General features: G+C 41.7%; 2 protein-coding genes across 4 annotated transcripts in view; one reads left to right on the top strand and one right to left on the bottom strand.

Moving 5' to 3' along the window:
• The window catches only part of kif20a (kinesin family member 20A), a 59293-nt gene extending 41503 nt beyond the window's left edge, over positions 1–17790 (top strand). For all 3 annotated transcript variants that reach the window (XM_038795364.1, XM_038795365.1, XM_038795362.1), the window contains exons 14-18: positions 3594–3744; positions 7238–7436; positions 10476–10567; positions 14042–14179; positions 16086–17790. In XM_038795364.1, the coding sequence (XP_038651292.1) occupies positions 3594–3744; positions 7238–7436; positions 10476–10567; positions 14042–14179; positions 16086–16394 (889 nt within the window). In that variant the 3' untranslated portion in view covers positions 16395–17790. The remainder of the gene's footprint in view (positions 1–3593; positions 3745–7237; positions 7437–10475; positions 10568–14041; positions 14180–16085) is intronic.
• A 1450-nt stretch (positions 17791–19240) lies between these two features.
• cdc23 (CDC23 (cell division cycle 23, yeast, homolog)) overlaps positions 19241–26939 on the bottom strand; it is a 32452-nt gene continuing 24753 nt past the window's right edge. Inside the window, exons 10-16 of the mRNA XM_038795361.1 lie at positions 26432–26585; positions 23539–23658; positions 23357–23432; positions 22786–22847; positions 22365–22443; positions 20327–20446; positions 19241–19559 (exon numbers count right to left, since the gene is read on the bottom strand). Of these exons, the coding sequence (XP_038651289.1) occupies positions 19392–19559; positions 20327–20446; positions 22365–22443; positions 22786–22847; positions 23357–23432; positions 23539–23658; positions 26432–26585 (779 nt within the window). The 3' untranslated portion in view covers positions 19241–19391. The remainder of the gene's footprint in view (positions 19560–20326; positions 20447–22364; positions 22444–22785; positions 22848–23356; positions 23433–23538; positions 23659–26431; positions 26586–26939) is intronic.

Raw genomic sequence — 26939 nt, 5'->3', positions numbered from 1 at the left:
TTATACTACAGGAGAGGGGTGTGCTGATTGGTAGGTCATCTCTGACTTTAGGCATTTCCCTGGAAAAAGCAATGGGGGACTATCGGCTGTCTAAGTTCTCGGGAAAATCAAAAAAGGCGCAAAGCATGTTGTGATGGCAAAGTGGTTTGCACTGCTGCCTCACAACATCAGGGATCCATGTTCAAATCCGGCCTTGGGTGACTGTGTGGAGTTTGCTCTCGCGCTCGCTCGCTCTCTCTCTCCCCGTGTATGCATGCGTTTCCCCTGGGTGCTCCACTTTCCTCCCACAGTCCAAAGAAGTGCAGGTTAGGTGGATTGGCCACACTAAATTATCAGTGTCTTAAGATGTGCAGGTTAGGTGGGGTTGTGGGGAAAAGGCAGGGGAGTAGGGTGCTCTTTCGTGTGGAGTGGGGTGGGGGGTTGCAGATTTGATGGGCCAAAATGGCCTCCTGCACCATAGGGATTCTAAACTTACATATTCCTTTTGTTTGCAGAGGTCAGGGGCGAATTCTTTAATAATGGGGCTAAGTGGTGACGCCGTCGTAAATGCTGGAGTGTTTTACAACTGTGTCATCTGGCTGCTAGGAGCAGGAATCCCGCGCCGCACAGAGGGCTAGCAGGGCAATGGAGTGCTTAACGCAGCTCCAGCTGCCGATACGGCGGGCGCGGGTCTGGGCAACATGGCAGAGCCCTAGCCTGGCCACCGTGGAGGCCTCCCCTCCCAAACCAGGATGGCCCCTGCAGCCAGAACGGTGAGGTCCCGCGGGTAGAACCAAACGCAAACGGCGCCGGCGGAACTCGGCCGAACCCGGTCGGCATTTGGCCCGTCGAGCGTGGAGAATCGCCGGCGGGGCGGGCCGTTGAACGACACCTGACTGGCTCTGTCGCAATCGCATTGCCGCCGATTCTCCAGTTGCCGGAGAATCGGCGGCCCGGCGTCTGAGCGGCGTAGCGGGATTGCCCACCCCCCCATGTGATTCTCCAACCCGGCGCGGGATCAGAGAATCTCGTCCCAGGCCCCTGTGTATGAATGTGTGTCACACCTACCAAGTTTAAATAGATCATGTTACAGGCTCTACTAATTATCTTAAATTGGTTGTTAGTGTAGCTATTGGCACAATCTGGATTGTTCAGCTAGTGTTACCCAATCGCAGAATCACATCTAACAGTAGACATTTAATTTTGGGTTTTGCAAGCCTGGGCTCGTTGAGTACAGTCTGCATTCTGCCTACTAGGCACAACCAAAGGAATATGTTGTTGCTTAGATCAGCCAATCATTGAAGAACGGCCTACCTGGCACCGCTAGGACTCAAATTCATGGACAACCATGCTTAATTGTGTGATAGGCAGGAAGTATTCTTGGACTGATGGCAGCATCCTGTTGGTGGAACATACCACTTGGATGGCCGCTGCATTGGAGCAATGTGAAACAACTTGCTTGGCGTGTTCAGATTTATTTGAATACTTTGGGTTTTCAGGGTAATTTGAGGTAGACTTTAGCCCATTTGTGAGTTTGCACAATATACAATAATCTTATCAGGATAGCTGTTGCCCCGCAGGATCGCTTTGATGAACTCTATTTCTATGTCAAACTTGCAAATGGTTAGGACCCTATTTACAAGATTGTTGATGAGGCCAATCCTACAGTATGTGGTGAATCCCAATGTGTACATTTACCGGTGAAGGTAGATAAAGATGGAGAATCCATTGGTGGGTTTCTCAACTAGCACATTGAGGAAACTGAGGGTGTTAAACTGCTGCATCTCGTGAATTGGGAGTGCTGTATGGAGTGGCTGCAGATTTAAAGATGCGAACCGATCTACATAGATTTCATACAATTTCATAGAATTTACAGTGCAGAAGGAGGCCATTCGGCCCATCGAGTCTGCACCGGCTCCTGGAAAGAGCACCCTACCCAACCCCATACCTCCACCCTATCCCCATAACACAGTAACCCCACCTAACACTAAGGGCAATTTGGACCTTAAGGGCAATTTAGCCTGGCCAATTCGCCTAACCTGCACATCTTTGGACTGTGGGAGGAAACCGGAGCACCCGGAGGAAACCCACGCACACACGGGGAGAACGTGCAGACTCCACACAGACAGTGACCCAAGCCGGGAATCGAACCTGGGACCCTGGAGCTGTGAAGCATTTGTGCTATCCACTATGCTACCGTGCTGCCCTACATATTGGAGATATGCATGGTATAGGTGATAAAGGGACCATTCCGTCAAACTTTTTCTCACAATGTACTTATGATTACATCTGTTTGTGCATATGTGGTGACATGAAAACTGAAGTCTACTGCACGAGTTGCTAAGTTGACAAGTTCAGTGCATGCAGATTCCGGAAATGGTTACACGTCATATTGTCGTCATTTTGTCGTAATGTAACAAAACAATGCAAATGTTGATTTCAGTGCTGATGTGATGCCAGATACGTAGTCTGTATGTCACAGTGATAGGCTGATCAAATCAAACAGCAGGTTCCTTCTGTAGTTCATAATAGGCAGGTTCCTTCAGTAGTTCATAATAGGCAGAGTACAGATTGTACTCATCCAAGCCTGAACTTGCAAAGCCCAAAACAAAACATCTACTGTTAGAGATGATTGTGTGATTGGTGAACTATCCTGTGTGTGCTAATAGCTATGCTAAACAAACAATTAAAAATAATCAATTGAGCTTGTTATGTAGTTCATTTACACTTGCCGGAAGCAACATACCTTCTACACAAGGACCCATTCTCTGTAAACAAAAGGAATATGTTCAAGCATCGTGCCTTTTTTGGATTATCCCAGATCTTGGGGAGCCTATAATTCCCGCTGTCCCCATAGCAATGCTGCAGCCACTCGGCAACCTTTTCCCCTGTAGTATAAATTACGGTGATCACTTCAAATTTAGCATTCTTGTGTTTATCCTGATGAGTTCAAGACAAAGCTTCAGCCAATGGCCTCTTTTTAGCAATATTCCTGAAATACTAAAGACCGCATTCTTGAACCTCCTTACATTTTACATATTGGGCGGCGCGATGGCACCGTGGTGAGCATTACTGCCTCACGGTGCCAAGGTACCAAGTCCTGGCTCTGGGTCGCTGTCCATGTGGAGTTTGCACATTCTCCCCGTGTTTGTGTGGGTTTCACCCCTACAACTCAAAGATGTGCAGGGTAGGCGGATTGGCTACGCTAAATTGCCCATTAATTGGAAAAAATCAATTGGGTACTCTAAATTTAAAAAACATAATTTTACATACTATTTAACTGTGGTCCAGCATGTACAGGCCATTCATTCCTTAACGGTATTGGATATTTGTTATGCAAGTCAAGGGGGCTTTTTATTTAGGCTACTGTTTTTCAGTAGCTTGTATTGCAATGGATTGTTTTAGGATTCCAATCACCATCTATCTACTGTTTTCAAGCAGCCCTTGAATTTTTGCAATGAAAATCCCTCTTCCCCTGACCACCAAAATTAATATAATGGAGGAAAAAAGGAAAAAAATGTTGTAGCTTTCAGTTTTATGTTCCAGTTTCTGAGGAGGGAAGGCAGTGTCCTTGTGGAAATGGGGTGAAATTCAACTGTTTGCTTACTTCTCAGAGAGCAGCTTGAGGAACAAAAGGATAGTCTAGAAGATGCCTTTGAAGCAAAGATGAAAAACTATCAAGAGTACGTGAAAATCTATTATCAACTATCCTCCGAGGAGGATTCTGATGATTCTGGTGATGAAATGTGTGATGGTAAAGCAATGGTAAGAAATATCTCTTTTAATTCCTAATATTATGATGTTTCGAATAATCCTGAGAAGCAAAAGATCCCATTTTGATTTGTGCAGCAATGAGGAAACAGGCAAAAGGAAAACAATAAATGTACAGACTTGGAATTGATTAGGTTGTTTACAGGGCTTACAATCCCAGAATATCTTCAACTGATGGCCAGTCTTGCAATGTTCCCAATATATTAGCACTTTTTAGAGGGAGGCTTCCCTTGGGGAAGCCTGTGTAGCTATATTTCTTTTCGTAGAAGATATATAGAAAAGTGTATTCCATTTGTGTGGATGGGTACCATTAAGGAAAAACTGGAAGTTTGCATTAATTTGTTTCTACAAGTATTTAATAATAATCGCTTATTGTCACGAGTAGGCTTCAATGAAGTTACTGTGAAAAGCCCCTAGTCGCCATGTTCTGGCGCCTGTTCGGAGAGGCCAGTACGGGAATTGAACCGCGCTGCTGGCATTGTTCTGCATTACAAGCCAGCTGTTTAGCCCACTGTGCTAAACCAGCCTCTAAAGCGGGAAAAGTAAGAGTGTTGGCCCTCTAGAGAGCCAGAATGGGGAGTTAATAATAGAATAAGGAAATAGTGCATGAAATTAACAAATTTTGCTTCTGTCGTCACTATAAGAGGATACAAAAGAATTCCTGTAATAGCGGTAAATCAGAGGTAGAGATGAGAGAGGAACTTGGTAAAATTAGAATCACGAGGGAAGTGATTCTGAACAAACTCTGATAGCTCTGAGCTGATACGTCTCTGGGTCCAGGTGGACTCCATCATAGGATGAGATGGCTCATTAAATAGTAGATGCTTTGATAATTTTCCCAAATTCCCTAGATTCTGGAAAGCATGCATCAGACTGGCAGCAAATATAACTCCTCAATTCAAGAAGGGATGGAGGTAGAAAACCGGAATCAATAGGCCAGTTAGCTTGATGGTGTTAGAGTCAATCATTAAAGACTTTATAGCTAGGGCAGCACGGTGGCGCAGTGGTTAACACTGCTGCTTCACGTGCCATGGTCCCAGGTTCGATCCCAGCTCTGGGTCACTGTCTGTGTGGCGTTTGCACATTCTCCCCGTGTTTGCATAGGTTTCGCCCCCACAACTAAAAGATATATGCAGGCTAGGTTGATTGGCCACGCTAAATTGCCTCTTAATTGGAAAAATGAGTTGAGTACTCTGAATTTAAAAAAAGAAAAGAGTTTCTAGCTGGGCACGTTAAAACTCAATCGGAAAGGGTTAGCATTGTTTTGTTAAAGAGAAACCATATTTAACCAATTAATTAGAGTTCTTTTAAGGAGTAACGTGTTGTGGATAAAGGGGAGCCTGTAGACATAATGTACTTGGATTTCCAGGAGGCATTTGATTAAAAATCAAAGGTAAACGTTGAAAATAAAAACTCCTATGCTACCCCCTACAATATTAATCTGGACAGAAGATTGGCTTGTTGGCCTTAAACAGAATATGCATAAATGGGTCTTTGTCTGATTGGTAGGGTGTGTAGAGTCGGGTCCCACAGGAGTCTGTTATGGGCCTCACCTTTTTTATAATTTACATTGATGACTTCGATCTGGCAGATGGAATATAATGGGGAAAGTGTGAAGTTGTTCACTTTGGCAGGAAGAATAAAAAGCAGTGATACTTAAATGGAGGATGACTGCAGAATTCTGAGGTGGAGGGATCTAGGTGTTCTTGTGCATGAGCCACAAAATGTTAGAGTGCAGGATCAGCATGTAATCAAAAAGGTGAATGGAATACTATCCTTTATTCTGAAAGGAATGGGACATAAAAGTAAGGATGTTATGCTTCAGTACAGCATGGGTTTGCTCCGGTTTCCTCCCGCGGTCAAGGGATGTGCTGGTTAGATGGATTGGCCATGCTAAATTCCCCATAGTGTCGAAAAAGGTGAGGTAGGGTTACTGGATTACGGGGATAGGGTGGAGGTGTAGGCTTAAGTAGGGTGCTCTTTCCAAGGGCTGGTGCAGACTCGATTGACCGAATGGCGTCATGCATTGTACATTCTGATTCTATGAACAGGACTTTAGTGAGACTGCATCTCAAATACTGTGTGCAGTTTTGATCTCCCTGGTTGAGGAAGGATGTAAATGTATTAGAAGCGATTCAGAAGATATTTACTAGATAGATACTTTGAATGAGTGGGTTGTCTTGTATGGAAAGATTGGACAGGCTGGATTTGTTTCCACTGGAGTCGAGAAGAGTGAGCAGTGACTTGATAGTATGTAAGATCCTGAACAGCATTGACAGGATAGATTTAGAAATTATGTCTCCTCTTGTGGGTGAGTCCAGAACTAAGGGGCACTCTGTTAAAATTAGGGATCACCATTTTAGGACCGATGAAGAAACCTTTTTTTCTCTTTGAAGTTTGTGTGACTTTGGAACACTGCCTCAAAAGACTGTGGAAGTGGGATCACTGAATATGTTTAAGGCAGAGGTAAATAGATTCCTGTTGGGCAAGGGAATCAAAGGTTATCTGCGGTAGATAGGAATATAGATCTCAAAAGCCAAATGGAGCAGCCGTGATTTTATTGAATGATGGAGATGGCTTGAGGGGCTGAATGGTCTACTTCTATTGAGTGTGTTTATATGCGACTCATCAGTGTGACTGCTCAGTGTACCAACTGAAACTACTTGGCAGATTTTAATTAATTGCTTGGCTGGTTGGTAGGTCTGTTTTGAGACTGACATCATTAACATGCCACCAGCAAGTTGCATGTAGGAAACTGACATCCTGCTGCACAATGGGTGGGTGGGGGCTGCTCGGTGGAAGACTCCCAGTATAATGGCAGCCAGGTGGTATGAGCTCAGTTGGCTGGACGGCTATTTCATGGTGCGGAGCAATTTCTAATTCCCGAACCAGCTGAGGTTATTCATGAAGCCCCTGCCTTCTCAACCTGTGGTGTGGTGATCCTCCAGTTAAATCCCTGCTAGTCAGCTCTCAAAGGGGAGAGCAGCCTCTGGTCCTCTGGGACTGTGGTGACATTTACAATTTTACAATCACCACAACTGTTTTTATTCTCCCGCTGCTCCTTTGTTTTCATCGAACAGGCCCCATTGGAAACTGCAGAAGTTTCTTTGTACCCTTTTCTCTTCCCGTCTATTATCACTATACCTCGCACAGTCCACCTGCGATTTTGAAATTGTGCCTGACCTTCATAGTTAAGTGCTCGAGTGAGCTAGACTTTTCTCCTCAAATTAATTCTTTCCAATAAAAATGGGTCGAAACATAATTCTTGGCAAGTGAACATTTTTATAACTTAGTTTTAAAAAATCCCAAGAAATTCTGCTCTGAAATTAAGATCGAACAATTCCGTTTCTTTATCAGAAACAGGAGATCTCTTGACCAATTCTGCATTCCCAGTTGGGATGCCTGTTTTTATACTCTTGGAAGAACACTCTCTTGGCTCCTTGGTTCAACCTTTTATTTTGAGAGATTTGTTTTTTCCTGCTCCAAGTCACAGAAAATCCGAGAACTGGAGACAACTATTCAGCAGTTGAAGGCTGAGAGAAAGTCTACTGGCCGGCCAACACGACAGTCTGCTCGCTTGGCCAACACAAAACTCAGTGATGAACTGCACAATCTGAAACTGGAACTGGTAAATGTAAAAACTGAGCTGGAGCAAATCAAAGTAGAAGCAGCGACCAGTGCAGAAGGTGAGTGCTCCTTGGGACTGGCATGATCTCTGCAGATAATAGATTGAGAGAAATGAAGGGAGCTCAACCCAAAATATATTTTATTTGTGGTTATTGCTGTTCTTAGTGTTTCCTCTGTTCAAAAATATTTTTCAAAGCAATTGTGATGTGGAACATTTTAATTGGGACAGTGTTAATTGACAACCAATAATTGCAGCATTCAAGGATGCCCAACTATTGAAACTAAATATTCAGTAAGACTAAGAGATGAAAGGATTTCAAACTCTCAACAACTGAACAAGAATTTCTTACCTAGAGAATGTCATTAGTGGAAGCAGGTACCGCCTGGGCTAGCAGACCTGCTGAACAGTATCAATTGTATGGATGTAGTGGATGAGGAAGCTCTGACTGATTGGGCAGGCCGTACAGAAGGGGTGCACCAACTGTACAATGGCAATTTTCAGTATCTACACGGGATGTCTAGTGGCAATGAGGGTCACCATTGGTGTAAATCTAGGGCGGCACGGTGGCCCAGTGGTTAGCACTGCTGCCTACAGCACTGAGGATCTAGATTCAATCCTAGCCCTGGGTCACTGTCCTTGTGGAGTTTGCACATTCTTCCTGTGTCCACTGTGCAGATTAGGTGGATTGGTAATACTAAATTGCCACTTAATTGAGAAAAAAATAATTGGATGCTCTAAATTAAAAAAAAACATTGCTGTAGACCTTTTATCCTATAGTAACTACCCTGGCACCCACATGGACCCCCAGTCTAGCCTAAAGCCATGAAATGCACACCTGATGTTGCAAAAATCAGTTTTAATTTAGTTTTTATTTTGAACATCATCTAAAGTCTGGGGGGAGAAATGTAAAGTCAGGGGTGGGGGCAGGGGAGGTATGGGATTTTAAAAAGAGTTGAGCTGAATGAGCTAAACTTTACGAAAACATGTCTTCAGTCACTTGTTCAGTCACTTGCTCAATGTCCACCCCTTCAAGATTTAAAGTTGAAACTGTGGTTTTGTATCTACATACTGGATAGATCTGCAGCCCCTTGGCTCAGACGTGTTGGCTTTATTATTTACATAGCTGTATGATGGCATAGAGCGGACACTGACCTACATACCAGCTGTCAGGTCCTGCTTATGGCTGTCATTGTAGGGGGTACCACGTCTGAATGAATGTAGCACAACAATCAATCTCCAGTTTTGAACTCCTCCATCATAGCTGCATTGCTACTCTTTGTACCTTCTTGCATTCCGGGAGAGCTGTCCTTTCTCTTTTCCCCACAAAAATAATCTAAAATATTTGTTCATGGGATGTGGACATCGCTGGCAAAGCTGACATTTGTTGCCTATCTCTAATTGCTCTTGAGAGCAGTTAAAAGTCAACTACATGAGTCTGGAATCCCATCCAAAGCCAAACCTGATGAGGATGGCAGACTTCCTTCCCTAAAGAGCCTTGTGTGAACCAGATGAATTTTACAACAATCAATGATAGTTTCCTGATCACCATTACTGAGCTCAGCTTTCAATTCAATGTAATTGAATTTAAATTCCAATAATTGCTTTAGTGGGATTTGAACCGGTGTCCTCCAAACATTAGCCTGGGTCCTCAGCAGTTTGCAAAGCCTTACTCGTGTTTGCTTTAGCTGGAATTCAATTCCATTCAACAGATGCACACTATACACAGATGAATTGACATTGGTGATTAACTAGCTTTTTAGTTCAAAAATCTAAGAAATTGTAATTGCAGTCAATTATAGAATTGCCACTTTTTCATTACACCAACATTGAATACCATTTGAAAACTTGCTGCAACAAAACTGTTTTTCCTGTATGTTTTTAGAAACTAATGCTAGTTTATTAAACTTGTAGTTTAACACTTTTTTTTAAAAACATCTGTCCCTCCTGGAAGTGTGTCTTGTTGCCTGATGCCAATTACATAGAACTTGTTGAAAATAAAACCTTTAAAATTCTGACAGGGCTGGTACAGACTGGACAGATGTTGTTTCCTCTGGCAGTTGGATCTAAACAAGGGCTCACAGTCTTGCGATACAGAATAGGCCATTTAGAATTGGGATGAGAAGTTTCCTCACTCAGAGGGTGGCGATGCTGTAGAATTCTCGACCATAGAAATCTGTGGAGGCCAAGCCACTGAATACATTTAAGAATGAAATAGATTTAGGGCAGCACGGTGGCGCAGTGGGTTAGCCCTGCTGCCTCACGGCGCCGAGGTCCCAGATTCGATCCTGGCTCCTGGGTCACTATATCCGTGTGGAGTTTGCACATTCTCCCCATATTTGCATGGGTTTCGCCCCCACAACTCAAAAGATGTGCAGGGTAGGTGGATTGGCCACAGTAAATCACCCCTTAATTGGGAAAAAAAGAATTGGGTACTCTTAAAATAAAAAAAATAAAAATGAAATTGATTTATAGACGCTAAGGCACCAAAGGGTATGGGAGAGAATGTGAGTATGACATTGAGATGGAGGATCAGTCATGATCACACTGAATGGCGGAGCAGGCTCTATGGGCTGCATGGCCTACTCCTGCTCCTATTATTTTGTTCACTATAGTCTTCAATGAAATGAATATTCCTGACTAATTCTTATTTTTCCACTTGAACAGCAATTTTAATGGGGAACAGATCCTGTTTATTGCAAGCCCTACTTCACAGTTCAACTGTTGAGTCCCGGGTGTTCCGACTCCTATGGCGGTGTAGACAACCTAACTGGGATTGAAGTTTTAGTCCAATTTCTGCACTTGTTCTGCAAGTTGCAATTAACTGCTTTTGTAACTCAGTTTTTGTCTACTGTCTTGAAAAGCAATCTCTATTCTCCTATCCACCCACTAAATGTCACAAGTGGATTTCCCCTATTAATAATATCCTAATAATTTGAATGTTTGGCATCCAGATTTGTGGAACTTTTTCAATAAAAATTTCACTAAGACATATGCCGTTAGAATTTGCTGACAGTCATTCAGACTTAATATGTTTGGTTGTGGCTTTCTAAAAAAATTAACAGTTTCTGATACGGATTGTTTCTCTGCCATATTGCAGAATTGAAGCGATACAGGGACACTATTGAGCTTCCAGCTGGAATGAAGTATCTCACAGTTGATGCAGATCGTAAACTAGAGGCAGGACAGAAGGTGGGTCATGCATTTCCCTCTTGGGCTAATCTAATACAGTGGGATTTACCTTTGACATTTTGTAGCCGATAGATTGCTTGGAGAGACTGTTACCATGCAGCTGCATTATGGCACCACGGAGGCACTATGATGCATCCATCTGAGCAATACTCTTGGGTCGAGAGTTTAACTGGAATGTGAAGCTGCGATGTAATGATTAAAGTCTGGCATAGGAACAAATTATTGAGAAACCTCTGGATGAGATGGTTGTCTCCCAATCATTTAGCACAATTGAAATGAAATGAAAATGACTTATTGTCACAAGTAGGCTTCAAGTGAAGTTATATTAAAAAGCCCCTAGTCGCCACATTCCGCCGCCTGTTCAGGGAGGCTGGTACGGGAACTGAACTGTGCTGCTGGCCTGCCTTGGTCTGCTTTAAAAGCCAGCTCTTTAGCCCTGTGGTAAACCAGCCTCTAATTTCACACCTAATCTGTATATTGTGTTTAGTATCCTGGTGACTTTTGTTATGATCCCAGTTGATGTTATAAATTGTCGGGAAGATTCCAGAATGGTACCCTGGTTCAAAAGACCGTAACTTTTTTAATATATAAAAGTGGGAGAACAGAATCACAGGGCCTCCTAATTAGTTTTATCAACAAACAAAAATAAATTAAACATGTAAAATTGGATGATTTATACAGTACTCCTTTACTCCTCCTTAGCTTAACAATTAAACTCCGATTTTAAGATTAACACCGATTACAAACTCCATTTTAAACTACAATGGTCTCATTGATACACAAGTCCCTTAAGACACAAAATGACTGTGGTCAAATAGACGTACACCACTCTGAAACCAAGTTAGGATCTGTGGATTTCTCCTCCGAATCCCCCAGATGATGATCACATGAGAGTTCCAAACTCCACTCCCAAAAACCCGCTTCACAATCTTCTCTCATAATAATGCTTTTCCTTAGCGGTTTGCCTTTCAAAATCTAATCCAGGTTTTACAAATGATTCAATCTAAGTTTCTGCTCTACTTTGAGCAGCAAATCCAGGCCAGTATTTTACACCACCCACTTTTAGATTTCCTTTGTGATAACTGTTTTTACACAAACTCTTGAGATCCAACCACCAATTTCCATGGTTATTTCAACTTGCGTCCCACAGGCTGTCGTAAAGTCTCTCAAAAATCATGTCAGACATATTTGTGTCACCTTAGCCACATTTTCGGCTTTGTTCTGTCTTTACCGAACAGTTCTCTGATCTGGTACCTTTAACCTCCGACTTCTTGGAAACTTCTCTTTATTTCTCTAGTCTCCTTAACTAGCTGCTATTCAGATCTCTGCACTTGTTTTCTTTACTGCAGCAAAGTTGAGAGATGTTCCCCTCTAGCCTTCTAAACTAGTTACTTCTAGGAGTGGTCTTCTCTCTCCAACTCCAAACAAATTAGTTAAACTAAAACTTAAAAGCTTCTCTACCTAGGGCCTCAAGTTGCTAAGCAACACCCACATACCTGTGCCTTTTTATTTATTCTTTCATCATAGCCCCACGAAGCACAATAGAAACACAGTTGGAACTTAACCAACCCCCCATACATACAAACACTCTCATACATACAAACACCACCTTTATCCAGCATGAATCTAGCTACAGGTTTACCCTTCTAGGCGCAGAAATGTTAAATTAAACCCACTTAAAGCTATACCATATTTATAATGTATACAATTCCAAATCCCTTAAAACTATACAACTCCCTTTGTTTTCCAAACACTTTGAAACATGAACTATCCTCTCTGCTATTTGTAAAGGAGCAACAATAAATAGAATAGGAATTGTTTACTTTTGCAATGTAGGAGTTCATCCAGGTCAGTAGCCAACAAAATACATTTGTAGTATTATCAATGTTGGAAATGCTGCAGCCAAGTTACACACGTAAACTCCCACAGACTGTAATCTGACATTGACCAGGATAACTACCATGTTCTTCGCAATAGTGCCATGGGATCTTTTACATCCACTCGAAAAGGCCGATTTATATGGCACTTCAGACAGTGCAACACTCCCTGTGTGCTATACTGTAGGCCTTGATTGTGAACACTGTCAAATTGTAGCAAAGTGGAAAGCATAAAATATGATTTCCCAACTAAGCAGCAATTGACCAGCCTAAACGGTTATACTTCCTGTTTCGGCAATGGGCAACAGTGTGCAAAAACCCAGACTGCACTCATTTTGTAGACTTTTCGGAATTTTGTGGTTTCTTCAGACCGTGGAAATCTGGTCAAGTCTTCTTTAGATCTCTGATCCCAGGTAGGGGCAATCCCTTCCCTTTGGATCTTTCTTTCCTCCACTGCAGTGAACATGGTTTCCACCTCCTTTCTTTTCCCCTAAACAGTTAAATATTCCCCTCTTTTACAAACCATTTGAACCAATTATCAGAGCACGTAATTGATCTTTAATCGGTACCTGTATCTAAACATTTCTAATTTAGAAAATTCTCTCACATCCAGATCCTTATCTGGTGTACTGGTTGTCACTTCAGTTGAATTTCACACAAATATGAAGCTAAGGTTGCAGACGTACACTTGGAATCTGAACTAAGGTACTTGAGGTTATACCGACATGTGCTAAAGCTGCAGAATTTAATTAACTGGTTCAATACCCTAAGAAAGCATGGTTTTCTTACAAAATTGAGTCAGAGTACAGACTAAACATACAATAAGTGGGTTCACATTCTCCATTCATTTGACTGTGATGGTAAGACCAGTTGATGAGCTTTCTAAATGGAGGCATGGAGTACAAAAGTTGGTAGTTGTGGCATGCCTTTAAATCATTGGTTAAGATTTGGCTACGGTATTGTGTGCAATTCTGGAATCTGTACTTTGAAGAAAGGAAGACCAGGCCTTGGAAAGGATGTAGTGGCGATCCACCAGAATGGTACCAAGGAGGAGGAAATTCAGTTGTGCAGAGATGAGAGAAACTGGGATTGTCCTCTTTAAGGCAACAAAGGTTAAAAGAGATTTTGGGGGTTTTGATCAAGTTGGGAGTTTTGATCAAGTTAATGAGATGTTGTTTTCAATGATTGGCAAATAAAAAGCTGGCAGGGAAATGAGAATTCTCTTAGCAAGTTATGATCTAGAAAGCACTGCCTGAAGGAGTGATGGAAGCAGATTCAATAATAACTTCTGAATGGGATTAGATATCTGTTGAAGTGAAAAAATTGCAAACTATGGGGGGAAAGCCAGGGTACAAAACTAATTATTATTGCTTTCAGATTCAGCGCTAGTGCATCAAACAAAAATAAATTAAACATGTAAAGTTGGATGGTCACGTGCTGTGTAATTCTAATTTATCAGCCTCTCCGTTAACCACTATTGTAAATTATTCTTGCACTGCTGCTTCTGCTGGAACATTCTCTCTATCCTAAAAAGCCTTTTAACACGCATTCCCTGAGCTCCTCTCTCTCTTTGGTAATGATCTCCATTAATTTTCAGAATGCAAAGGCCCTGCAGATAGAATTACAGAAATTAGGCCAGGCTCTGCAGGCATCGGAAAGAGCATGTTGCCATAACACTGGAGCAGAGAACCTACGCCGTACTCTAGCCAAATGTGAAGATCTCATGGTAAAACAGGTATGTTATCGCTTGTCCTTGAACTACAAGTCAGTGACAGTCATGCGTCACATTGATCTTGGCTCAGTGCACAGATTTTTAAACTTGTGTAGCGAAGTGGGGAAACTTGCAACCTTGGATAAAGTTTCAAAGCATTTTTTTCCAGGAAAAGTTTGGTAAGAAGGGTAGAATTTTGAGGGTAGACATCATAAAATAAATTTTATTCATTGCTTAATTTTTTTGTGTTAAAAGAAAACACCTGCATTCTGCTTAATTACTACTTGCAGCTCTCTTTTGCAAATCTGCTTCTTTGTTTTTTATGTAACCAATTTTGCTGGGTTCAATAGTTCAAAATTATTTCACTTGTTTTTCCCAGCTTTAAGTTTGAGATGGTGCTAGTAGACAACTACCACTGTGTATAACCAGGGACTGCTGATTACATTAAATGCAAATTGATCCATCAGGCGCAAGAATCATGCTGAGACCATTCGGGTATTACAAAACTGCGGGTTTAATATTTACATATTGTATGCATTTGTAATATCTGCCTGTATTTGTATCTAAGATCATGTGCAACTTTAATTGGTGAAACTGTCATTGAGTTTCTCTCTCTCTCTCTCTCTCTCTCTTTCTCTCCCCCCCCCCCCCCCCCCCACTGCTGTCCTCTTGCTACTTAATCTGGCCATCACTCACTTGTTGAAGGAGCTGCACGCCGCAAACTAGTGATTCCAAATAAACCTGTTGGACTGGTGTAAGACTTCTTGCTGTAATCTGGATTGAGAATTTCTTCCGCTGTGATTCCAGTTTATTAATAACTATCCGTTCTAGGCCTACCCCTGTAGACAGCACTCCCTAACTTGGTTGGTTCAGCTGGAAAGATTGAGCATAAAGCTGATTAATGTTTTGAGGGACCTATCTATCTTGTGTCAATTCCATAGTATTTCAACTGCATAATGGCTTATACAGCATGCTGCCTTGCGTGACTTGCACAAATGTTATGCAGGAATCTGTGTTCACATCTAGGCCTCGGGATGATATCTTCAAAAGGTGTTGATTCTAATAGGTCCAATTCGGAGTGCTCCCAGCCTGTGATAAAAAGACCATACTTAATCTCAGCAGATCATTAATCTGATCATTAATGGGCATCACCAGCAAGCCAGTTGTTGCTTCATATCCATACATGTTCCTTTTGCCAGCAGGATCCACTGGTTAATTTATGATTTGCAACTGACTTTCTCCTCAAGGGCGTTGAGTCTAAATGCGCTTTAACTGCTGTCTGAGCTGAAATGAATTAAGTCAGCACAGACCAGAAATCAAAACCAGAGTCTGTCTGAAAGGTTTGGTACTATGCCTTTACCAACTAGGCCTTTCATTTATAATGTTTCTTGTGGGTGAGTCCAGAACTAGGAGGTCATCCTTTTAGGACAGAGGGTTGTGCGATTTTTGGAATTGCCTCAGAGAGTGGAGGTGGAATCAATTAATATATTTCAGATGGAGGTGGATAGATTCTTGTTGGGCAATGGAATCAAGGGTAGGTGTGAAAGTTGAGCTCAACACTAACCGATCAGCCAAGATATTGATGGTGGAGCAGGTTCGAGGGGTCTAGGGCCTACTCCTGCTTTTTCATATGTTTGTATGTCCTGGTCCCAAAGACATTACAATATAATGGGAAGGTGTTCAACAAAGACCGAACACTTCCACAGTCAGCAAAGAGTTATCCCTGGGATAAAGGTGCATATTGCAATTTTAGAATGGATCTAATAGGAAACTGAATAGGTTTTTCTATGCTTGTGGCTGAGAATGTGTACAACGAGAGGACAATTAAAAAAAATAACTTAAAATTGTATTGTCCTTTCATTTGGTGTAAATATATTTAGAGCCTTGCTGCACAGAACTCCTTATCGAAGAGTTTTTTTCTTTCTCACAGGATCAAACTTTGGAGGATCTCCAGAAACTGATGATCTTGATAAAATTGGACCTGAAGAAGAAAAATGCCTGCATTGCGGAGCAGTATCAGACAGTTCGTCAGCTTCAGGCAGGTCCAGGCTGCAATAAACGTCGTTGTGCTGGCAATATTGAAAATCAACCACCCCCAGGGAAAAAACCATTCCTAACTGGTCTCCTGACCCCACTGAGGCTTGCTCAGCAGCAGCGCAGTAACACTCCTTCCAATTGTATTCTACGATCTAGAGCCAGACTTCAACAGACAAAGGCACAATATCAAGTAAACTATTAGGGAAGTCATAGTAGACTGTTAACTTTTCACATTTTATTTGGAAATTAGGTCTAATTAAAAAGTATTTACATTGTAATGATTCCACTATAACGGTGTTTGCTCTTTTTATTATAACTGTTTGGCAAAGATTTGTGCGTAACTGGGAATGGTATGCTGGAGATTTGTGCCCGAAGTTAAATGATCACTGTTTACTTTTAAGTATTTTGTATATTATGCTGCTCGAAGAATCCATTCTTCAACCCATTTTATTTTGTGTCCGGCCAGTATTTGTTCAAATGTTGTTCAATGTTCTATACCACCTAAGTAAACAAAGAATTAGGAAATAGGAAATGATTAATGCATTGGATGTTTTGTAGGGAATAGTGTGTACGGGTTAAGTATGGGTAGAGACTATCTTCAATATCCTGACAGATATTAAGTTGAAAACTAAAAAAAGTATTAGCATTTAGAATTTCCTTTTGTTTGGCCTAATATGAATCGTATAGAAGTTTTGGGAAGATTTTGTTTGGATAACGCTTTGGATCTTTGTTATTTTTGCAACTCCTTCTTGGAAATAAGCAAGCTATTTAGCCATTTACACTTTTTATGTCACTTTGTTGAACTGTGTATATATAGCCCATGATTTCAAATAAGCCATATTTGTGTGTGGTATCCTTTCTGTATATTCCAAAGATATTCATTTGAGCAGAAGGTTGAACCAAAATAATGTAAATTCAATCTGCGTCCATTTGATTTTGTGAGCTTCCACATTCTTTACCTGGAAGTTTAAGCAGTTCTGTTGGTGCCTTTTTATATATTGCAAAATGCTTTGTTTCTCCCTGTATGGTTTAATGGTTAAACACGAGTGGCATTCACACTAATGCAACTAGTAGAGATTTTACAGAAATGATGTAGAGTGCCACAAAACTAGAGTTGTTGTCAATTCAGTAAAGGTGCTATTGTTAAAGCTCATTTGATCATAGTATCAAAATGATCAGAAGTGTGCAACCACAAGAAATTTTAAGACCGTACAGTACTTGCTGTGTATATCATTCTGCTGGGAGTATTTTTTCCCCAGTTTTGATTTAAGCAGCCTCTCAAACTGATTCATACTGTGTATGTAATCATTGAGCTGCATGGGTCTTTGTGCCTGATTACCAAAAAAATGAAATGTTTGTTTAAATGTTGAGTTATTCCCGTTTTATCATTAACAAAACACTTGCTGCAGAACGACGTCAACGGAAGCCAACATAATAAAGGTTATTTTAAATGTGCCTTTTTTAAAAGATCACCACTCTTGTATTTTGAACATTATTGTACTGGTATAGCTATTCAAATCTGTCTATTGAAATATTTACTCTTACACTCTTGTATCTTACTATATGCCTGTGAAATTAAACTGAATTTTGCCCACAAAGTCATTTGTAATTGTTTTTATGAAAGAAAATCCATTCACTGACATACACATTGCTTCTTTGCTTTTTGACTAAGATCAAGCATCAGGTCAAGTCCAAGATGAGGTGCAATGCCTTTTCTGGTCAGCTTGGATCTTCTCTCTTGTGGAGGCCATGAATTGGGTTGAATTTGAATTGTTTTTTGGAGCAATGAGATGGATTGAGGTTTGCCCTGTCCACTCTGCGCATTAGCTTTGTAACTTTGAAGGGTGAGATTTGAGATGCTGCTGCTTTGTGAAGTACTGAGTTTGGGTTTCCAATACCTCTTTTGTTCTAGGTTCAAAGCTGCCTATTTTACATTTTTCATTCAGTTGAAGGATGTGGACTTTGCTGGCTAATCCCAGTATTTATTGCCCGTCCATAATTGCCCTTGAGGGTGGTGGTGAGCCGCTGCAGTCTGTGATGTAGGTACATCCACGTGCTGTCGGGGGACTTCCAGGATTTTTTCCCCAGTGACAATGAGGAACGGTGATTATATTTCCAAGTCAGGATGGTGATGAGATGTGAATGGGAATTTACAGGTGGTGGTGTTCCCATATGTCTGCTGCCCTTGTACTTCTAGATGTTAGCAGAAACTGGGTTTGGAAGGTACTGTTTAAGGAGCCTTGGTGAATTCCTGCGGTGCTTCTTGATGCATATTGCTGCTACTGCAACTGTGGTGGAGGGAGGAAGGCATGTTTGTGGTGGGGTGTGAATCAAGAGGGCTGTTTTGTCCTGAATGTTGTTGAGCTTCAGTGCTGTTGGAGCTGCACCCATCGAGGCAAGTGGGGAGTATTCCATCTCACTCCTAACTTGTGCCTTTTAGATTGTGGAGAGGTTGGGGAGTTAGGAGGAATTGCCACCACTTGTGTGGTTCTGAATACTGATGGATAATGGCTATAGTTGAATTTTTACTTTTAAACAGATGAATGCAACAAGTTAGTGCAATTGTTTGATAGCCTGTAGGTGTTCACTGCCAAGTGAAACTGAAAGGTGACTTAAATTCTGCAGGATTGACTGGAGTACCTGTTCAACTAACTCTTAATCCTTAGGCAAAAGCAAAATGTGGGGGTGATGGAAAGAGGTTGGCTGGGATTCTCTGAAATCCCAGCCAAGTGTTAACACCGGCATCAATGGGCCTCCAGGCCCAGGCATTCACCCCTTCCTAGGGGGCTAGAACGGCGCTGGAGTGCTGTCCACTGCTCTAGCGCTGAAAGCTGGCGATCCACCGTGCATGCGTGCCACGGCTGTCTGCGGCAGCCTGTGGGCAACGTAGTGGAGCCCTACAGGGAGGAACATAGCGCGCCCCCTCCCATGAGCCTACCCGCCGATCAGTTACCCCCGATTGTGGGCCTGGTCACTATGGAGCCCCCCCCAACCCCACAATTGCAGTATCCGTGACCCCTCATTGAAGTAAAACAAGGTAGAAGTGTATTTTTTTTATAAACATATTTAATATTTACACATGCAGATATTGTGCTTCCATGAATATAACATCCATACTTCCGCAAAGAGTTGCCAACAGTTATTGTGGTTGTAATGGAGTAGAGTGTCACATTGCTTTCTGAAAGCAGCACTGGCGTTTTCATGGTGTGATGGAAGATAGGTTGAGTGGCGGCAGTTTTGCAGAGGGAGTGTTGACTCCAGGGACAAATGTCCGTGATGCATCGGCAGACATGGGTGTTGCTGTCATGTCACCCTGGCTACGAAGCTGTGAAATCTGTCGAAGCAGAGCTTTTCCTTCTTCTCTAGTCTGGAGGAGAGAAAAAAAAAATCAATATTTTAAGTCCAAAAGAATACGTATTTTATTGAAGGTTAACTTGCCCGCTCATTTTGTACAACAAAATTCAGAATAATCCCACTATGGGCCTGTACTGCGCTGTAATGTTCTATGTTTATTATTCTATCATGGGGCATTTAAAATCGCTGTACATAGCTAATGCAATAGCGATATTACAAGAATAACATTTATCGAACGCAGCAATTAAATACATTTTTTTTTTATTTAAAAAAATTTAGATTAGCCAATTATTTTTTCCAATTAAGGGGCAATTTAGCGTGGCCAATCCACCTACTCTGCACATTTTTGGGTTGTGGGGGCGAAACCCACGCAGACACGGGGAGAACGTGCAAACTCCACACGGACAGTGACCCAGAGCCAGGATCGAACCTGGGACCTCAGCGCCGTGAGGCGGTTGTGCTAACCACTAGGCCACCGTGCTGCCCTAGCAATTAAATAAATGACCAGAGATTTTCTACTAAGTATTGGTTGAGGGCTAAAACGTTGACCGTGCTCTTTTTGGAGTTCACAGGCTCTGAGAAAGTCTCATCAAAATGAGTTAATCTTGGAAAAATATTCCTGTTAAAATAGAGATTTACCCCATTGCATTCTTGTAACTCCTACAAGGCTAAAACTAGTAAATCTGCTGGATTACTGTGGGGGAAAAAAACTAGTTCCATTGTGCCCACTTTGCACATGCAGCAACTCAAATGGCCATCAGACATTTGGTTAAGACTTACATCATTGTAATCACAACACTTCTGTGCGCAGACTGATGCTTCATCCCACCGCTTACATTTAAAATAATACTGTGCCAGAGCTCGAAATGCAGTGCTCATTTCATGATGCTCCAGAATTTCCTAAAGATTTGAACAAAAATTACTTAGTCCAGGGAATGACCAAAAGAAATTTACACTGCTTTTCATTTTATATACATTTGGAATAATTTTCTCTACAGTTCTAAATGTGAAGCCACAGTGCAAAACATATCCACTTACAACCTGACTAATAAGTAGCTAAATATTCACTTCAACAGTTACAGCTCCAAAAATAATTCTTTCTTTGACATCTGAAGACATGTATTTTTGAAACTAGTAGAAAGTTGCTCTTCTCTTTGCCCTCGTGGCTTCAGTTACCAGAATGAAAGTGATTTCATCTCTCTCCTGGTGGTAAGATTATTCTGCATTGCACTTTATACAAACACACAATCAAATTCAAATTGCAGGAATACAATCCAGAATCTGATTCCTCCAATCCAAGCAGCCAAGAGGAATTTGTGGACAGTGGGACTGTCCTAAGCAAACATCTGCATGAAATGGGGTCAGAGTCAATGAGGAGGAGGGGGAAGATGTATCTGCACACAGTTCACTCCAAATCTTGGTTACCACCTCTTGGGAAGTTCAGATTCTGCATAGGTGTTGGTCACACCTACCTCATTCTGAGTACAGGCAAGACAGATGAGATGGAGAATAAGGATCTTTAGAAACTGACCCAATAAATATGATGTACTTGCTACCTACAAGGAAAATGACAATTGGAATGGGAAGCCAGAATGAAGACAGTGTACTTTGGAGCAAGATACTGTCCAAAGTGGGGGGTGCGGTTGCACTGTATGGTGTGAGGGACAGCATGAGAGCAAGAAATTGGAGGTGAAGGATCAAGTCACTGTGATCCACGTTAGGGCTAACAACGTAAGGAAGACAAAAAGGTTCTGTAGGAGGGTGCCAGGAACAAAGACCTAAATTAAAGCACTGGATTATCTTGGGGCAGATTGAAGTGTGAAATTAAAGATATAAAAAAATAAAATTTTGCAAGGATGGAAGTGGTTGATGGATCCAAACGTGACCTGAAAAGAATAGTGCTGCGATTTTGAAGTCCAGGTACATAAAATCATTATTTACTGACCTATTCAAGCCATTTTAATCAGAAGACTAACGGAATGCTGACCTTGATATTTAGAGGACTAGAGTACAAAGGGATAGAAGTCATGCTTCAGGGTGACAAAACCCTGGTTGGACCACTCATGGAATCCTGAGAATAGGTCTGGGCACCACACTTTATATTGGCCTTGGATGGAATGGAATGTAGATTTACCAGAATGCTACCTGGGCCCCAAGGGTTACCAGGAGAAATTACACAAAATAGGGTTGTATTCCCTGAATATTAGTTAAGGGGTGATTTGATCAGAGTTTAAGAAAGTAAAGGAAACATAAGTTATTTTTGCCATTGGCGGAGTCTAGGACTGTGGTGCACAGTCTAAAAATCATAGCCAGGTCTTTCATGAGAGAAGTTAGGAACACATCTATGCGGAAAGGGGTGTTGGAAGTTTGGCTCTTCCGCAAGCAGGAATTGGTGCTAGGTCAATTGTTAATTTTAAATCTGAGACTGACAGATTTTTATTAGTCAAAAGATACTCTGGGATTTCGGACAAAGTGGGTAAATTTAGTTAGGTCACAGATTAACCATGATCCCATTCAATGGCTGAACAGAGTCAAGGGAATAAAGGGCCTCCTCCTGTCCCATGTTCACTAACAGCTATTAATTGCTTGTTTCAACTCTGAGTTTATTGTCACCATGTGTGAAGTTTGGGGGGGGGGAAGATATAGTACATGGGTAATATTGGATGGTGATGTCTGAAGTTTTGCTATTAAACTTTGTTGCAAATGAAATACTAATACTATAAACACTTCTCTGGACCCAAGGCAGCAGAAGCAATATGATCTGTGCTGATTTTTTTCTTGCCTGTGCCAGATTCACATGAACCCTGAAGAGACTTACCCCACAGTCACAGATGTCTTGGACATATTTGATGTAGCACTGTGCTGCTTGATCTGATTCACCTAACTGCTCGTGGATTCTGCAACATTGTAGAAAGAAACGGACATTAGATCAATGTGCACCAACCAAGCACAAAGCTCTGGGTCCTGCACTCACAATGCTGGATGCATTATAGTCCACACCATGCAAAACTTCAAATAACTGAAGATTCTTCCCAATTGTCTGTTTCCAGTTTGTCTCCCTCCCCCAATTCCATAGGTTCAGAATGGAATTGGCAGTTGACGGCAAGTCAGTGGGATATAAATGGTTCAGGGAGATGGTGGTTAAAAAAACTTGAAAGTCTGGTTGAAATGTATACCTGTTTGACAGGATTTTACCATATTATTCACATTGGGGGCAAGAACTCTCCAAAAGTACTTACTTTGCTAGTTTCACCAAAGCCATTTTCTCCACATCTCCAACAGAAAATGCTCTCCAGTAACACTGCCAATGAAAAACAGAAAGGAAGGCAAGTAATCAATTTAATTTCAGGAGTCTCTGGTGAATTGGCTGGAGAGCAGGGTGTGCTACAGCTGCAGGAGTTAGGCCTCTTAAAACACACTCTTGACTATGAGGTTAGGTTGTTAAACACACGCTGGGACTGTCACAATTTGGTCCACTGATCTGAACAAATGTCTAGAACATGGAAAAAAACCTGCTCACCCTAGCTTCAACTTGTCTTCCAGTAAATTGGGGATAACCACCGGTGTTATGCTGACCTCAGTTGGGGATCATACCAGCATTTCGGACAGAATGTTCACTTTTACCAGAGATTTTTATCAGAGAACAAAATTGGACTTGCAGTGTCTACGGTTTCATTCTGCTTCATTGTGATCAATCAAACGATTTCAAACCTCTGCTCACATTTCTCCACTGAAGCTGTAATATGCTGCCATTGCTTGCAGTGCCACTTAAAAAGTCAAACTTCTAAATACAAACAAGGTGAAAAGTACCTTCTTGGCTTCAGACAGCTGATTCAGCTTTTCATAACATTCACCCAAGGCGATGAGCATTCGAGAGTCATTGGGTCTGTGGGGGAAAAGTCACATTGATGCCAAACCTTCTCAAATTACAGATGGCACATGCTAATAAGAATTTTAGTTCAGCTGCAGCCTTGTTCTCATCAGTGGCTTACCTCAGCTGATGGGCTCGTCTGTAATAATACAAACAGTAAAATGGCATCTTAAGAATCTCGTAGGTCTGTCCCAGTCCGTACCAAGCCCTGTAATCTCGTTTGTTCACCTCAATGGCATGTCTGCAGAAACACAAAGAATAATTGGCTCACACTGTTCCTTGGCGGGAAACACCGCAAACTAAAGACATTTTCCCCAGAACTTAGGTCAGACTCCATCTGGAGTACAGCATCGGTTTTGGGCTCAGGAAGGATGTACTGGCCTCAGAGCAGGTACAGATTCACCAAAATTATACCAGTGCTTAAAGGGTTCAATTATGACTACTGGTTGCATAAATTTGGCTTGTTCCCAATGCAGCTTAGGTTGATGGGAGTGACCTAATTAAGGCTTTAAAATGTTGAAAGGATTTCATTCATACAGAGAGAAGCCTTTTTTCTGGTGGTGGAGCCCTGAATAAGGTGACAAAATCTTCAGATTAAAGCTAACTATGGCTTGAAATCCGGAAGCACATTTTCCCCAGAAATAGTAGTGAAAATGTAGAATGTATTCCACAAAAGACTGGATGTGGAGTCAAGTTACATTTTCATGACTTCAGGTCAACAGATATGAAAGGATATAAAATAAACTGAGGTATAGACCAGCCTCGATTTAAACAAATGTTGGATTTAGTTCAAGGGGCTGAATGGCCACTCTTGTTCCTACAGTCCTAAGAATTCAGTATTTACTTTAGCACTCTGGTTAAAGGCACTGTCAGAACCTGATACGCTAGCTAACCTGCTTCGTCTGCACAATAATGACCCATATAATCAAGGCTGCCTCCAATCAGTGGTGTAATAATATCGCTATTGCTTCTTAACTCTAACTAAATAGATTCTAAACTTGGACGTTCTCTAGATTTAGATTTATTGCACATGCATCGAGGTAGAGTGAAAAGTATTGTTCTGAGTACAGTCCAGACAGATTGCTCCATACATGAAAACATAGAACATACGATAAATACATGAAGATACATAATGAAAATACATAAACATAGACAGCATAGTATACGGTATATAGTGCTACAATTATAGAGAAGATGTGTAGAAAGATCAGTTCAGTCATTATGGAGTCTGGTAACAGCAGGGAAGAAGCTGTTTTTGAATCTATTGGTGCACGTTCTCAAATTTTTGTACCTTTTGCCCGATGGAAGAGGTTGGAAGAGAGAATAACCCAGGTGGGATGGGTCTTCGAATATGCTGCCCGCTTTCCCAAGGCAGCAGGAGGTGTAAACTGAGTCAGTGGATGGGAGGCTGGCTCCCGTGATGGACTGGGCTTTGTTCACGTCTCTCTGTAGTTTCTTACGGTCTTAGGCTGAGCAGTTGCCATATCAAGCTGTGATCCAGCCAGATAGGATGCTTTCTATGGTACATCTATAGAAATTGTTAAGAGTCATTGTGGACATGCCGAATTTCTTTAATTTCGTGAGGAAGTATAGGCGCTGTTGTGCTTTCTTGGTCGCAGTGTCAATGTGGGTTGACCAGGACAGATTGTTGGTGATGTTCACACCTAGGAATTTGAAGCTGTCAATCAGCTCCACCTCAGCACCATTTACACAGACAGAGGCATGCTTGACACTTCGCTTCTCTCTCTCTCTCTCCTAGCACTAATATTCTCATTAACCAACGTTGCATTCCACTGTCCTTTCTTTCTTTTCCTAACTTTCTTGACTACTTTGCATCCAGGAAGGAATATTTAGTGCCATGTCCAGGTCTCCATTATCACCACAACATCATATTCTTATGTAGGTACTGTGCTTGCAGTTAACCAACCTTATTTATGACATTCTGTGCAGTCACAGATATGCACAGTAAACCTGATTTAGGCCTTATTACATTCCCTCATACATTACTGGGTGCATTCCATATGCCACCAATTGATGGGAAAAGAAAGATAAATAAATTGGCCAGGAAATTACAGAGACGCAAAAACATAATGGACTTATAATGGGGGCTTTAATAACCTAATGTAGGCTGGGCTAGTCATAGTGTATAAGGAAAGGAGGGGGACACGAGTTCATGAACTATGTTCAGGAGAATTTTTGCATCAATGTATTCTCGGTCCAACAAACAAGGAAACATTGCTCGATCTGGGGAGGTGAGATGGGTCAACTGGATCAAGTGTCAGTAGGAGAACATTTGTGGGACAATGATCATAGTATCACAAAGTTTAAGTGGGATAGGCAAAAGAGTAACGAGCAATCCAGAGTAAAAGTGATTAATTGAGGGGTGGGGGTTGCAATTTCAATGGGATGAGAGTGAACCTTGCCCAAATAAATTAGAATTTAGAACTGTCAGGCAAAACTGTAATTGAACAATGGCTGCCTTTAAAGAGATGGTCCGGGTATAGTCGAGGTTCATTCCCACTATGGGGAAAGGGCAGACAACCGAAGCCAGAGCTCCCTGAATGCTGAGAGCGAGAAAGATGAAGCAGAAAAAGGGCCTCAGATTTCAGGTTGATTATACAAGTGAGAACAAAGCAGAATATGAAAGGTTTGAAGGGGAAGTGAAACAGAAATAATACCAGCAAAGAGAAGTGGGACTAACTGGATTGATCCTATAGAGAGCCGGCGAGGCCCAACAGGCCAAATGGCCATCGGTGGTATAACCATTCTATGAGTCTATGGTGCCAAGGACATGTAAATGCAAAAGCTATTAGATGCTCTCAGTGACACATGTCAAACAAAGGCAGATACTAGATCTTACATTAGCTTGGTTCTCCCTCAGGACCAAATCTGTACCTCAGGATGGGAACTGATGCATTATTCAGTGAAATTTAGTTTCTTGTGAATAAATAGAAAAAGGCTACAGTATCAGTTCAAAGAGATTTTTTAGGTGACCAGTCAATTGGTTTGTATACCTGTAGGCCTGAATAGCTGCTGATATATTCTTCATTTCCATGTACTCATGACCCATTAGTGTCCAGGCACCAAGGTAGCGAGGATTTAACTTCAGTGCTCGTTGGAAGTACAGGGCTGCTTTTTCGTGTTGAGACCTTAAACTGTAGTAATTGCCTTGATGAGAAGAGAAAGAATATTGGATTCAGAATCCAGATACAGCAGCTCTAAACCAAACAGATCTGAAGGTCCAAGGATGAAATACTGATCTGCACTTAGTCAGGCGCCTTGTGCAAGGCAGCAGTTGGGGTGTTACAATCAGCTTGAGGATCCTTAGCCAGGGAAGTGGAATAGTTACATTTCCATCAACAACAACTAGAAAATGCATGTGCACCATAGTTGATGAGCAGAATATTTTTCACATGTGAAGTGCTTACTTGGTCAAATTCTAGCACTTGTGGAGCCACGTCTGGACACCAGGAGGGGATAAAATGTAGACAACTTATAAATGGAGACGTCACCGTTAAACTT

Source organism: Scyliorhinus canicula, chromosome 4 (genome assembly GCF_902713615.1).
Source record: "Scyliorhinus canicula chromosome 4, sScyCan1.1, whole genome shotgun sequence".
NCBI lineage: Eukaryota > Metazoa > Chordata > Chondrichthyes > Carcharhiniformes > Scyliorhinidae > Scyliorhinus > Scyliorhinus canicula.
This window is presented reverse-complemented; position numbering and strand designations above follow the sequence as displayed.